This window comes from Falco peregrinus, chromosome 5, assembly GCF_023634155.1.
Source record: "Falco peregrinus isolate bFalPer1 chromosome 5, bFalPer1.pri, whole genome shotgun sequence".
Classification (NCBI taxonomy): Eukaryota; Metazoa; Chordata; class Aves; order Falconiformes; family Falconidae; genus Falco; species Falco peregrinus.
Window position 1 is genome coordinate 45,132,267 of NC_073725.1, and position 15,185 is coordinate 45,147,451.

Here is a 15,185-nt window from a genome sequence, read left to right on the forward strand (position 1 = left end):
CAGGGCTTCTGCTTTTCATGCGAGGAAGTGTGGCACCACAAGCAACCACAAGGAAGAGACTGGGCTTCTGCATAAGCATGTCCTTCTCACCAGGGGTTCCCATTCAGCTTAGATGAACTTGACCACTAAGGAACTGATGTTTACATTTGCACATAACATCTTTTAAAAACAAGATACCCTTTTATTGCTTAATCAAACCACAGTACTGAGGGTCCATTAAGTTGGAATGGAACAACAAAGCTTCTGTGGCTGTTGTGATGTGTCTCTTCATCTCTTTGGCCTGAAATGTTCCGTTTCAGGGACAGGACAGAATGGGCAACACACAATAAGGCTCTTCCTTTCCAGCTCTCTCAGGTTTTTGCTTCATATTCTAATTGTGATCATTTTACACATTCAGTCGCCTTTGACAAAAGTCATCAAGAGTTAATGTTGGCTCACTAACTTCTGACCAGGTCTCCAAGGTAACCAGGTTCATGTACTAACAGTTGTTTCTTCTTACAACCCAGAATCTCTTAGTCCTGTATTTCAGAGAAACAATTTTCTAAGTTAGAGTGGGTCACAATACAAGTATGACAATCATATCCCTACACATTTCCTATTTTTCCTCATTATCTGAGCCATGTTTGTTGACCTAAGAGTAATACAATGTATCTATTTTATTCTCACTGGCTTTGTTGGAAAAAGTGAACAGATCTTTGGGCATATAGATCCTTCTGCAAGTCTGATAAAGCAGCTGCAAACTTCATAAGAGAGTTGCTCTTTGTTTAAACTACATTAATTCCTTGGACAATTTGGAGGAAGAAAAAAGTGTAACCACATTTTCAGAAGAGAGCTGTATTTGCAGGGAGGGAAAATGACAGATTATAAAACCCAAGGAAAGAGAGATACATGGAACAAAGAAGTAGGACAAGACTTGAATGCATATTAAGATCAAAGTCTTTAACTAGCTGTTGCCCTACTGTTATCATTAAACTATAACAGTCCTCACATTCATAGGCCATCCTGATTTCACAATGCTGCTACTATTTTGTTACTAGGATCCTTTCATAAAATTACTTGCAATTATGTCATATCTGAAAGCCAAGGCTGTGAGTCAAGACTAAATTTATTCATTGTCAGTTTGTATCCATTTCTTTTTGGCCAACACTGTCCTTTAACTTAACAAGCTCTTCTCACTGTCTAGCATTTCATCTGTGATGTATTTACAGAGTTCCCTTCTCAACCTTCCTTAGCTAATGCAAGCCAAGAACAGTTAGTCTTCTCTTGTTAGACAGTCACCGGTGCCCTGATCATTTTAATTCCCCTTTGCTCATGTTCCAGCCAAAATTCAACATCCCTAAGCAACGTTGACCAGAAATGCATATGTATGCCAAATGAAGCCTCACAAGTCCTTTCTACAAGAGATGCTTATTTATTTTGGATATGTTCTCACCTGCTGTGTTCTAGGATCCTTTTTGTCCTTTTCAAAGCTGCATCATATCAGAAACTGCAGTGGTTCTCCAGTTGAATAGCATGTGTGGGTCCTTCTCCTGTCCTGATGGTCTCCCACAGATGAGATTCTGCTAATAACAGAAATACTGACCTGCCACCAGGTGGATGCTCTTTCATTTTGCACTGCTGAATTTCATTTAGTCACATAACCAGTTCTTTCTCTAGTCTTCAAAAGTTTCCCATATGATGCTTCAAAAATCCTCTTTCTTGTAAAAATCCTGCTCAGCTACTGTGAAAATCAGTAGCGCATTAAGTGCTGGTGTAATTAATGAAAATACTAAAGTCGGTCCCAAGATGGGTATTTGAAGAACTCCACTAGCAAGTTTCTTTCAGTGCAACTATTGCTTTAAATTATCTTCAGTTGTCTCTCCTCTAGCCACGCCGATTGCCACCTTTTATTTCCTGTTCTAATCCCTATCTTCATTGGTTTGGTAATGCCTTGGACTATGCAGTGTCAGAAACTTCATTTACATACAGCAAGAGGAGGGATACTAAATTTCCTATAGTTACTTTCTATGAAATTCAGATAGACATGAACAAAAACCTCTGTTCAGTTGAAGGGCCCTGGTCTGATATTGTAACCTGATTCTAGTTAGCATTCTGAGTCTCAATTACTAATTAATGCTTAATTTGCATAAAATTGTGCTTCCATATAAATCACAACTTGAAGAGTATTTATATTTCCATGTAAAGATAATGTAACTCTCACAACTAGTGATTCTTTGTAACAATTGTAATGTTTCGATTACACTGGAATGAGTACTGAAACTCTCTAATTACTAAAATATGATTTAAAGATTTCTATATATGCTCACTCAAAGCATCAGGAACACTACTTTGTATTTCAGGCTAACTAAACTGAGTTAAGATTTTGTTCTAATTGGAGTTTTCGATATAAATCCACTAACTGTAGTGTAGCTGTTTCTGACTTCTTCCAGTGAAAATTACTTCAGATTTGGGATCATTGTTATAAATGCTCTTTTAAATTATCTCTTGCTGTATTAGAACTTGGAAAATGTCAAATCAGAAAAACAATTCTGTATTGTAGATTTAGCTGTGGAAAACTAGGTTAGAAATATTTTAATTATTTGCACAGAGTAGGACATCAGTCAGGATGAATTGATGTCATCTCTGCTCTCTAATGGCTCTACCTGCATTATTTTTTCTTGTTAGACAGTGGAGTTACATAGTTGTGATCTGACCTTGCCCTAACAGTTAGCTCACACAGATGGAAGCAGAGCAGGTTTTTAATTGTGGTGAGGTAAATTGTCTCCCTACATTTCATCAGGGCTAGGACATGACTTGCTGAGCTGGTTACGTAGTACGTAACCACAGCCCTTTCTCACAGGAAGGACTCAGCAGTGGAACAACAAAGCTGGTTAATGGAATTATGTGCTATTCCATGACTCTCAAAGCATGAATGATGAAATGTGGTTTTCTGTGACACTGACTTCTCTGTGTGAAGTGGTGATTCCTCCTTTTACTGCTTACTGATGGCAGAAGGGTGGGGAAAGGTGTGCATTGCAAGGTTGTGGAGAACAGAGGAGATGACACTTCCCATTGAATCAGTCTGTTCCAAAGCCTTTCTGTTGTGAGGCCACACGTAGAAGTGCTGGCTACTTTCTGTCTCACTGGAGTATTTTTTCACTTCAAGAGTAGGCAATATTGCACCTTCTTTTCTACCACAGTTATTTTATGCTTACAGTTTTTATCAAGATTAATCTATTAATAATATTTCCTGTAATTGTGAGTGGTGATTTCCTGCTTCTGGTATTTCTTTATTGCCCACTTTCCCTACCTCCTTCACAGTCTGTCCTCGTCCGAACCCTTTTCTGCTCTTGGTATTAGCCAAAATATCTACTTTCCACAACCCTAAATTTGCCATTAACCAACATGAAAGGGAGAGAAAGTGACTATTTAATTTCCTATAACTGATAACAAAATATAGACATTACAAACACTTTTATATCTTGTAAGGTTTATTAAAATAGGGAAGATAACCCTTTCTAAATGTCATATACATTATAAGACTTGTTTATAGCACATTATTACCACTAGTTTTTTTCAGAGGAAACAGCATTTCGATCCCCTTTTTTTCCCCTGGTTGCACCTTAAGGTTCTATGCACAATGACCACCACAAATGCAGTCTACACTTCTGAGTAGAAATGAGAGACTTGACCTGCGTCACTGCTCACATTTAGAGACTCACTTACCAAGTGGGATACCACCCGACACCTTGAGATATGAGCAAATATCTATATTTATCACTAGCAGCCCTTTTTCCACAAACTCTTGCCACATGATGTCACAGTGTGGGTTACATCTCTAATGACTGGTGCACCCATACAGCGAGTAAGATTTTAATAAGATTTTAACATGACAGTGTAGCAGAAGCTGCAGAACAAAAATGTGAGGCAAAGCTCTCTGACACAGCCCTTGTTTTATGCAGCATATTCACACCTCAGAAGTAAGTGTGGATACACTTACTCTCCTTTTTGTGTTGCTGGTACACTCAGAGCTGCACAAATTAGGTAGTCTAGTTAATACCAACACTTAAGCCATCACAAAGCAGCTGACATCAGGAGAAGAAAGAGACTGGGAGTGGGGAAGAATTGTTCCTTTTGGCAGTGGTGGTTGGCTGACAGGTCAGTTGGCTCCTGACATCTTTACAGGTTCGTGAACTATACCCTGAATAAGTTATCTATAACTTGGTAATTTTATTAAAGAAATTATATGATATGATGTGATCACCTGCAGGCAACAGAGAGTAAAACTGATGATACAGGAAGTTCCTTTTAGTTCCAGCTTATGTGTATTTCTTCCCTGTATTGGAAGATCCTTGATACATATTTCTATTTTCTATTTTTTATTTTTGTCCTTGATACACCACTTCAAATTATTAATAAAATTTAAACATTTCATTTTCCAATTATCTACAAAGATCTATTAATTCATTAAATACTTCAGCCAGAAACATCTTTGGCTGAAGCGCTGTTATGCTGGCATAAAAAAAAAGGCAGTGGAAATGCTTATTCAGTGTCATTCAATACATCATTTAAGCTAACTTCTCCCTTCTTTGCTAACAAATATTCCTGGTGATGTAATTAATTTGTTCCTTCTATGTCAATCATTTATCTACTACACATTAAAGTTAAAAGTAGTTCCACTCTCAGGCATCTAGTTTTACGTCAGTGAATACCACTGTTGTTCCACAGCTGTTTCTCTGATCATGGTTTGCCTTCTAAACAATCTAAACAATTCCTGGAATGTGCAGTGTAACCAGTGATAACAGTCACGTCAGGGGAAACTTTAACCACAGAAGATGTTTATGCTTTATTACTACACAGATTGTTTCCAGATCTATTCTGTATTAACCTATAATGAGTGAACCAGAAGCCAGGAACATTAACCTGTGGAAGACAGTGAAAGGCTTCTCTATACTGTGTTCTCCTTGCTTTCCAAACCCCTCTACTGCCTGTGAGGCCACAACATGCATGCAAAAGTAACAGAAGTGGCAAATGCAGGAATATTCTGGAACCAATCAATCTATGTGTTGTGTTTTATCCGCGCCACACTGAGGCAAAGTTTAGCTTTTCCCTGGAATCAACAGCAGCTCTATATGCAGCTCAGGGAAACAGCAAACCCCCATCTTCCGGTAGCAAAAGGCCCTAAAGGCACAAGCACATGCCCCTGGCTTTTACAGATACCCTTGCAATGAAGACATTCAAATTCTTCCTTGATTTTTTTTTTTTTCCACAAGAACTGGATTCATAGTGCTTGTCCATTGCTCTCTGGAGTAGGCCATGGTTTAGGACATTGCTGTTAAAACCAGATGGCAGACATCTAAGAAAATGACCTTTTAGGTTAGTGCTGATTTCTGGTAACTCCTAGTACGAAAGCTGAAAACTCGCCATGAGATGCTTGTGCTGCAGCAGTTCAATGGGATTTTTGTCATTAATTGTCCAGAGAGACTGGATTCCCCCCAGGCCAAGTGCGTGTGACTAACTCGGGATGCTCACTTACGGAAAATGTTGGTTACGTTACATTGTCAGTATTTAATAACACCACAGGTAAAACACACCAGGGTGAGCTTCTCTTTCCATCTGCTTCATATGGGAGGTAATAAATATGTTAATAGTAATATACTATTAACACTAAGACAGTGGTATAAATGTTTGTTGTCTCTCAGTTACCTAGTAACAGATTTTGTTACCTAGTAACAGATTTTGATTGTATTTTAACCTTATTAGCAATCCTCCTGTGTGCATTTTAACTGAAAATATAGGAAAAACATTGTATCTATTTAAAAATGAAAACAGAATACAAGAACAAAATATCTGCTACCATTATGAAAAACTTGGGCATATTTAGCATGTATTTCAGGATACTCTTCGGATTTTTGTTCAGAGATAAACAAGTGTTTTGTCCAGAATATGCTATAGTAGAGAATCAGAATACTAACATGATGGCAATTCGGGTGCACAAAATAAATCTGTTTCTTTCCTCAAATGAAGCACCACAAGCATTGTACCTCATTATAGCTAACAATCAGAATTAAACAGCTGCCCATCTGTTAATGTACCACTGTTCCAAATAACCTATGGTTTTGGAGAGGCAGAACAGTCATTAGTGGGAGCTGCTATAATATCCTAGAAGAAAGAAAATTGCAGTACTGAGTATTCAAAATGCAGCACTCACTTATGACAAAGTGCTCTTAGTCTGCTGGATTCATTTACTATTCTCTTAACAGAAAGAGCTGCCTCTCCCCCACCCCCCTTTTACCAGACTATTTAAGACTCTGAACCCACCATCCTGTAGTCAGCTCTGGCATTTACTAGCAGAGAGAGAAATTCACTACGTAAAACCACAGAGATACCCTTTTAAAACTAAAAAATAGTAGGTAGAAGGGCTAGTGAGCGTGAAGTAGTGTACATCTTTATTGTAATAACAATGAACAAACCCACAATGAACAGCTATTAGCACATTTAAAACCCCCTAGGAGGGGGCAAACTTTCAGAGATTTTACATTAACGATGAATATACTACAACATATTTTAACTTGGAAATATACCTTGTCAAGTTTTTACTAAGAAATAAAACTAGACAGGAATCTTTCCTCTGCTCCAAGCCTTCATTTCAAGGAAAGAAGATTTCAATTTACCACTATTTGATCAATATATATTCCTCTCTAAGCAATGATTAGTCCAGAAATAGACTCACTGACTGATCTCACAAGCTATATTTAAAACAAAGTTCTGAACATTCTGAAATACTCGAGTCACTCTGTAATTTCAGAGCAGTTGTAATACCTTATTCCCCTGTTACAGGCTGCCAGAAATGCTCCTGGCTGATGCCCATCACCACTTGTTCTAAAGATACCAACTTTCTCACTGTAGCAGGTAAGTCAGGACATTTGGGCTTTGATTCATATCTGATACACCTTTTACATTTAAGCTTTGAGGGCAATAATTTTGGATATATATTGACTTTGTAAATTTTTATTAAGAGGTTCCCAATAATGCATGGAATTAGCAGCCATGTTTTATACAGAATAAAAAAGGTAGACATGAAAACTTTTCTCATTAATATCCAGTTTCTAGCCTGAAGGATTTCAGCATCTTCAACATGCAAGTTAGCTGAAGGGATCGGAACATGTTTTCTGGGTAAAAAGAATGAAATTCTGTATTGTGTTGCTGGTAGCCCTGGAATCAGCTGCAATTGAAGGCTGGAAATAGACCCCTGGGCATGGATCCAAAAGACAACCAAGGCTCCAAAGAAACAATTATTTTTGACGTTGCAGTCTGTTGCAGGTGTCTCTTAGCTCTGTCTTTTTAATTAACGTAAATTAAGCAAGGAAAAGAAAATTTTTGGAATATTAAAATCAAGGGGGTTTGTTCAGTTGGTTTTTTAAAGTGCTGCAATCTGTTCAGAGTACTATAGCTTTTCTGAAGATATTTTGAGACTGTGGGATGGAATCCAGCAAATTTTTAAAACATCACTTTGAAATTACATATGTTGATACCTTTTTTTTTCCATTTTGGTAGGAATGAAAGGTTGTGTTAACATTTAATCATAGTGTAAACTGGTGTTTCTTGGTCAGCATGCCTGTCAAAACATAATCAAATCCAGTGTGTACAGATAACATCATTATTCATGGTCAAAGGGTTAGATACAACTTTATTTATAACACAGCTAAGGCTAAAAGATATGGCTTAATGTTAAGACACTACAGGCATTAATAAACCAATTAACAATGATCTTTATGAGACCTATATTTTAAATCTGGTCTCTCCTGTTATTATATGATTATTTATAATGTACTTCTTATGTATGCATGCACTACATTTTCCAAAGTAGGATGGCAGGTGGACAAATAGCAGCTTGTGCCAGTGACTGTCAGAAAACTAATGAATATTATTCCTACCCCAGCTGCAAATTATGAATCACAACACTGATTATATGTAGGCAGAAGTATCGTTTCTTTTCAGCAATAACATGGATACAACGTAGCATCAGTCAGCTGCAGGCAGAACATCCCCAATAATTTGTACTCGATGGTCAAGTCTAAAAATCAAACCGCTTGGCTGACCAACTGTCGCGAGATACGGCTTTCACTGCTTTCTGTGGCAAGCCCCAGGCCGGCCCCGGGAACACCCAACGCAGCGCTCCCCTCCCTGAAGGTTCTACACCACTTCCCGTTATCAAACGCTTTCACAGCCGCATATTAGAGGTTTGGCACCGCCAGCCCGGCACGGGACACCGGCATTTCCCCCGAAACGCTCCTCAGGCGGAGGACCCCGCTTCCCTCAGCCTCCCCGCGCCGCTTCCCCGGCACCGCCGGCCAGGCAGCGGGCTGAGGCAGACCACGGAAGCCGGCCCCCAACGCGAGAGGCCAGGCGAGGCGAGGCGAGGCCAGGCCAAGCCAGCCCAGCCCGGGCCGAGCCCACCGCACACCGCTCGGCCCTGCCCGGGGACAGGGGAGAGAACGCCCTCAGGCCCAGACCCCCAGGGCACAGAGCAGCGCTCCCACCTCCCTCCCCCCAGCCGCCGCTAGGGTGCCACTAGCCCCGCCCCTCCCCGCCACATCCCCTTCCGCCTGAAGGCGGGGCGCGCAGCCAAACCCCGCCCTCCCACGCATTCCAACGTGCCTTGGCCCTGAAGTAAACACGGGCGCGGCCCCGCCCCCAGGCCCGGCCTCCAGCAGCTTCCAGAAAGGCCTGAGCGGCGCGCCGCGCGGGCCCGCGGGGGGGCCGGGCCGGGGCAGGCGGCGGCGGGGCCGCGCGGAGCTGGTGGCGCAGCCGGAATTGGCGGTGCCGCGGGGCCCGGCCGGCAGCGGGACGAGGGGCGGGGCGGCGGGGGGTGATGCCCTTGTTTATTTTTACCCGGGCGGCTCATCCTCTCCGGCAGCCCCAGCGCGGCCCCCCGCCGCAGCTCCCCGCCCCGGCTCCGACGGCGCCGCCTATAAAGCGCCGCCCGCGGGGAGCCGAGGATGCAGCTCTACAGCTCCGTGATCACCCACTACCCAGCGGGCGGGACGGCCGCTGCAGCTGCCGCGGCCTCGCCGAGCGCCGCCGGTGTCTTCAAGGTCTCTCTGTCGCCGGGACCCCCTTCCGCGGAGGCACCGAGCACCGCCGACGCCGCGGGCCCGAGCTCCGCCGCCGAGAGCTCCGCCAAGGACGGCTTCATTCCCGGAGGGGGAAGCAGCAGCAGCAGCGCCGCCGCCATGCCCGCCTTCTCCTCCTGCCTGGAGGTGATGCCGAGCGGCCCCGCCGCGGGCCCCGGCAGCCGGCCGGCGGGCGGCCCGCAGTACAGCTCCTGCGCGCAGGTCACCGTCAGCCGGCGGCGACCGCTGGAGCGGATCGTGCCCATCCGCATCGTGCAGCGAGCCGAGGCGCCCGCCGAGCTGGTGCCGGCCTCGCCGCGCAGCCGCGCCTGGCTGGAGGGCATCCTGGAGAGCATGCGGCAGGCCGGGGGGGGACGAGGCCGCCGCCCTGCCGCCGCCCGCCGAGGAGCCCAGCAACCGCAGCCTGCGCCTCAGCGAGCACTGCCAGGCGCTGCAGGCGGCGGCCGCCGGCACCCAGACCGGGCTGCTCCCCGGCTGTCGCCCCGCGGAGAGGAGCGGCAGCCAGGCGCTGCCCGCCGCCGGCCCCCCGCCCGCGGAGGAGGAGGACGGAGCGGGCCCCGAGCAGCGCCGGGAGGCGGGCGGGCGGCCGGAGCGCAGCGAGAAGCTGGCGCTGTACCTGGCCGAGGTGGAGAAGCAGGACAAGTACCTGCGGCAGAAGGGCCGGTTCCGCTTCCACATCATCCCCGACGGGAACTGCCTCTACCGCGCTGTCTGCAAGGCGGTGTACGGGGACCAGGGGCTGCACAGCGAGCTCCGCGAGCAGACTGTGCACTACATCGCCGACCACCTGGACCACTTCAACCCCATCATCGAGGGTGATGTGGGAGAGTTCCTCATCGGCGCCGCCCAGGACGGGGCCTGGGCCGGCTACCCGGAGCTGCTGGCCATGGGGCAGATGCTGAACGTGAACATCCACCTCACCACGGGCGGCCGGCCTGAGAGCCCCACCGTTTCCACCATGGTTCACTACCTGGGGCCCGAGGACCCCACAAGGCCCAGTATCTGGCTGAGCTGGCTTAGCAACGGGCACTATGATGCCGTGCTGGACCGCGTGTGCCCCAACCCCGAGTACGAGGCGTGGTGCAGACAGACTCAGGTACAGCGCAGACGGGATGAGGAGCTGGCTAAGTCCATGGCGGTGTCCTTGTCCAAGATGTACATCGAGCAGAATGCCTGCTCGTGAGACCACCTGGGCTGCAGGCTGGGAGTTTTGCTGCAGGGACTGAGACAGACGGAAGGTGTGCTGGCTGTGATGGTGATGCCTTAATCCTTAATGAAGCAGCAGCAGCAGCACCCCAGACAGAGAAGGACACTAGATTTTGGGGGATAGATACAAACGTGTTTGTAATATTTTGTTGTAAAAACTTAGCCTCGGATTATTTGCAAGCAGATGCTCCATCTATGTGTCTCCCCTCCCCACTGGCTCTGTTTTCTATAAGAATGTATTTTTTTGCACAATATTTTTAAACTGTTACCTCCATCTTCTACATCTTGCATTGGTATCTGGCTTTCAGCTGTACAGCCAAAAACATTTGTAAACAGTTTTTGTAAATAAGGCTTATGATGTAACAGCTATTTTTGGCTGTGTTTTTTTTACCCATAAACCTTATATTTCTACAAAGTGAAGTTGATGTCAAACTGACCCTCCCTAATTTGATGAAAGCATTGTGGGTATTTTCTTGCAAAACTAAAACAATGGTTTTTGTAAAAGTGCAGCAAAGTATGAACAGACTGCTTTTCAGAACAGTTGCTTTCTCTGCCTGGAGCACAGAACAGGTCCTTTGAGCCAGTTGGAATGCAGCTACACATGAACAGTACAGGGAGCAATTGACTCTTCTGTATTTAATTACTGTTTTGAGTAAACTGGCCTCTTGTTGACTGGTTGGCTCGCCCTCTGCTCCATTTATATTATTTATCTGTAATAACAGAACATTAACTTGCAATAGAATGTTGTGACTGGATAATAGTCTCCTGCTTTGGCAATAATTGCCTTGGCTGCACCTCAGTGTTTGTGTTCTTGTTTCTGGGGTTATGGTGTCTTTTGTGTAAGCCCTGCTTCTTTTTTGGCACTGGTTTTGCACCAACGAATCATTATCTGATCACAACATTTTATTCACTTGATGTTATTTTCTAATCAAGCAATCAGGAATGGTATTCCACATTGTGGTTTAAAAGAATAAAAGTATTTAAACTGAGGTTTGTATGGTTTGCTGGGTCAAACATTTAAATGTTTCCAATCCAAATTCTCTCTTCTACTTTCTGATTAACTTGTTAGATATATTTATTAAGTAATGCAGTTTGTACTTTTTTATTTTGTAATATATTGTGATTTTGGAATTTATACTGTTATTTGTATAATAGGACTATTCACAGCTAAAATGGAATGAATAAAGTCTATAATTTTATTTGTGCGCTTTCTTGTCCACCCTTTGCATTCCTGGTGTGGTGAGGAACTGTGAGTGAATTCCCAGGACCCTTTATTTAGCCTCTCTGCCTTGGTTTACCCAATTAAGGGGCAGGAAGAAGAGGCATGGTACTTCACAAGTGTGACTTTGGTAACTGGGAATCTCCACTCTGCAGCCAGTCCCAAACTTGTTTTACATTTGTGCTGTCACCAGAGCTACCTCGGCAACCCTCTTTTTATTACTAGAATAGAGATAATGTCACAAGGAAATACAGCTTTTTGCTCCCTTTACAAGATGGAAATGCCTTGCAAGTTGTTAAACAGTACTCTGCATGTGTGTGGGCATGCATGTATTTACAAAACTACCCCTAATCTCACTAGGTCATCCTTCAATGACATAAGGGTACTGGGTTAAAGTTGGGGTTAAAAATGAACTAAATAGCTGAAATGGAGCAGTCTTAATTGAGCACACTTGTAATAAAGAGCTGCAGAATTTATTGTGTGTATATTTAATACTGGTTTATGTGATGCAGAGAGTAGATTTAATTAAGTTTATTATGTTATTTCCAAAATACTTGTAAATGCGGGCTATGCACATGATCATGCTTTCCCCTTCATTTAAAGGTCAAATAATACTGGGAAAGACCAGTCTTGCCAGTCCACCTGTTGCTTAACTTTACTGAATCTCTGGAAAGCTGAGTTCTGAGGTGAGAGCAAGGCAGAGATGCAGACATGGGTGTGTTTGTGAGGAACAGAGATAGCCGATGACGAGAACAGCTGCTCAGGTCGTAAGCACAGAAATATTAATACAGCATCACTAAATATCAGTGATGTGCTCGACTGATTAAAAATGTTGTATCCAGACTGCTGAGGTTTCAGGTTAGACATGATGGATTAATTCAAAGTTGTCAATATCTCAAACTTTTAACTTTTAGGTCTTCTAAAATTAACATTTTCAGCTGTCTCATGAATTGTGCTTACAAATTTTGTGTCTTGTGGCACAAACCTTAGAAACACTCATAGGGTAAGCTAAGCAAAGAAGGATTGAAATAAAGTGTTCACTCTGTAAGATATAATTTATATTAAAATATCAACAAAAAAGTAGTTTTAAAAATGAACAGTGCAGAACCCTGGGATATGTTCTCACAGGATTCCTTAGCAATTCTGATGCTACTGCATGAGTCACAGGGGCATGCAGGTAACGTTAAGGAATTTGAAAAAACTAGGTTACTTGTTGAACTAGTTTGCAAAGACATTGAGGATGTATTGCTGAAGCGTGTAACGAGGCAATTGTTTTTGCAGCTTGCATTACACACTGTGTTTATTCTAAAATGAAATGACAAAAATGGCACGTCAGATGTTTCAGGCACGTGGAAAGTGAAAACTTTTTTTACAGCTCTGGTGGTTAAAGTTCATCTGAGATTTAAGTTCAGATGCAAGCTAGTGGTGTCTTGCTTGAGTAACAGTAGAGGCTGTTTTATGCGGTGATCCCAATGTGGACAAAGCTTTACCAAACTGCTTGTAACATTGTTACTTGCCACCAGCAAAAGCACTAGTAGATAGTTGCAAGTTTTCACTTACTGTTCCCTGTTCAACAATTCCAGTAACAAGGGAAGGACAAATGTTGTCCTTGCGCATTATTTCAGTACCCAAATATTTTAACCTTGGCTAATCACTTGCATAACCCAGCTAATCCTTAGACCTGTCTGGGGACTTTGGTCAACAGACTTTATTATTGTCAACAGGCAATAAGTGAGAAGGGGAGCTTGATTTTCCGTGTTTGGTTGTATGGTCCTTTAAGTCAGGTAGAAAACGCTTTAATTCTTAACTGAGTGAATGTGAACTGGAGTCTGCGGGACCATAAGCTTTGCAATACCATCTTTGCTTGTATTTTATAATACAATTGTGAATTAGTTGACAGGTTGGATGCTTCATTTCAGGAGTTTCTTAGGTTGCCCAGACTATGACATTCTGTCACTAAATGTGCAATGGATATGTTAGAATTTTCAGGTGTATTGAACAGACTCTGTTATACGAGTCAAGGTTTGCAAGAACCAAGTTGGTTTGTATGTACAATGAATGCATCCCAAAATAAGGGTGGTGGGAAACTGGGAAAGGGAAGATTTCTGTAAGTGTTGTTGTTTTGTTGTTGATGACTCTTTGTGCTTAGTAACTTAATTAGTCGCATAAAAGTTGCCTAATGCCAGCTTACTGGGTTTATGTCTCCTTGTGCTTGGCTGGTATATTACATGTGTACAAGATAAAGGTTACATTAATGTCACTTGTAAATAAAAGTGTATTTCAGTACTCCTTGTACATGTACAAAACCACATGCATCCAAATATTTTTTCTGGCTGCTTTTGCTTTTATTGTGTTGTAATTAGTTGATAGGATTTTTGAGGGTAAAATTCTAATTTTGGTTTAGTGGTTTGTCAGTGTGCACATACAGGGCTTCTGAATCCACGCAAAAAATGATGACGGGTATCTTACAACAGGGACAAATACCTGACATTAACCATTTTTTGCTTATTTTTTGCTTATACTCTTTCATACATATTTAGCAGTTTATTGATATCCATTGATAAGTGTTCCTAAGATGTTGGTGCAAAATAAAAAAAACATCAGCTTTGGTTTTAAAAAGATTGTTACATTTCTGAGTGGCGTGGTTGTATGAAAGTGCGCAGCATGCAGAAAGGTTGTGAGTAACGGTCTGAAAGGACAACAGCTCTGCTAAATGCAAATCTGTGGTCATCGGGACTTTTTTAAAGAAGCAGAAAAATTTTAACTTTGAACTTTTTACTAATATACAGGCTGATTTATGACATGTGCACATGCATTTTAGTTGAAAAGAAGTGGCTTTGATATTTCCTGTTCAGTTTTAGTTTATAATCTGTCTTTTTTAAAAGCAAGTTTATAGTATTAATGGATAGAAAGATATAGCAATGCAGTACTATATTGTACTTCAGTCATATTTTTCTGGAGTTAGTATTTAAAATCCTTTTAATACTAGGAAACCTATCCATGGTGTTCAGACTGCAAGTTGATAGAAATAAAACACTGGTAATTTCCAGGATTCTGTTGCACGAGTGATTATTATTCCATCTCCTCATACATTTGTCCTAGTTACTGAATAAAATCAGGCTTCTCTGGAGAAGATGTGAGCATGCAGTTGTAGTGTCGTGATGCACATACACACGTAGAACTGATCTTTCCTGTGTGATCTTAAATTTGGCATTTCCTGCCTGTTTAGTGTGTCTTTTTAAACCATTGTGCTTTTAATGCGTATTTTATTTCCTACAGTTTTTTTACTGGAAGTTGTAGAAAACAAACTGTTATGTCCTTCCTACAAGGCATGGTTAATACTGTTTGAACCCTCAGCACTGTAGCACAGTTAAGCTGTGTGAAGGGCGGCATCTGCAGTGAAGAAGGCTTGTAGGAGGGGAGGGTAGCTGGTAGGAAGGCTGGAGCCGGGAGATGGTTGTAAAGGAGCCTGGGTCATCTTCTATCCTTTTATCTCCCATGTTCACCCACATCCCAAGCATGGGGAGATCCCAGCTCGATGTGATGGGCAGTGGGCCTGTGCTGCTGGGCCAGGGCCAGCATGCATCAGGCTCACTGTGGTTGCTCATAGGTGCTTAGCTGCGAAGTTCTTATCCTGCCAAGCT

General features: G+C 42.9%; 1 protein-coding gene across 1 annotated transcript; it reads left to right on the top strand.

The window, feature by feature from the left end:
* Positions 1-8,687: 8,687 nt before the first annotated feature.
* Positions 8,688-11,521, top strand: OTUD1 (OTU deubiquitinase 1). Its single transcript, XM_055806242.1, has 2 exons — positions 8,688-9,458; positions 9,502-11,521. Exons 1-2 carry the CDS (start codon positions 8,982-8,984, stop codon positions 10,297-10,299), a joined length of 1,275 nt encoding a protein of 424 aa, XP_055662217.1. The 5' UTR covers positions 8,688-8,981; the 3' UTR covers positions 10,300-11,521.
* Positions 11,522-15,185: the final 3,664 nt, after the last annotated feature.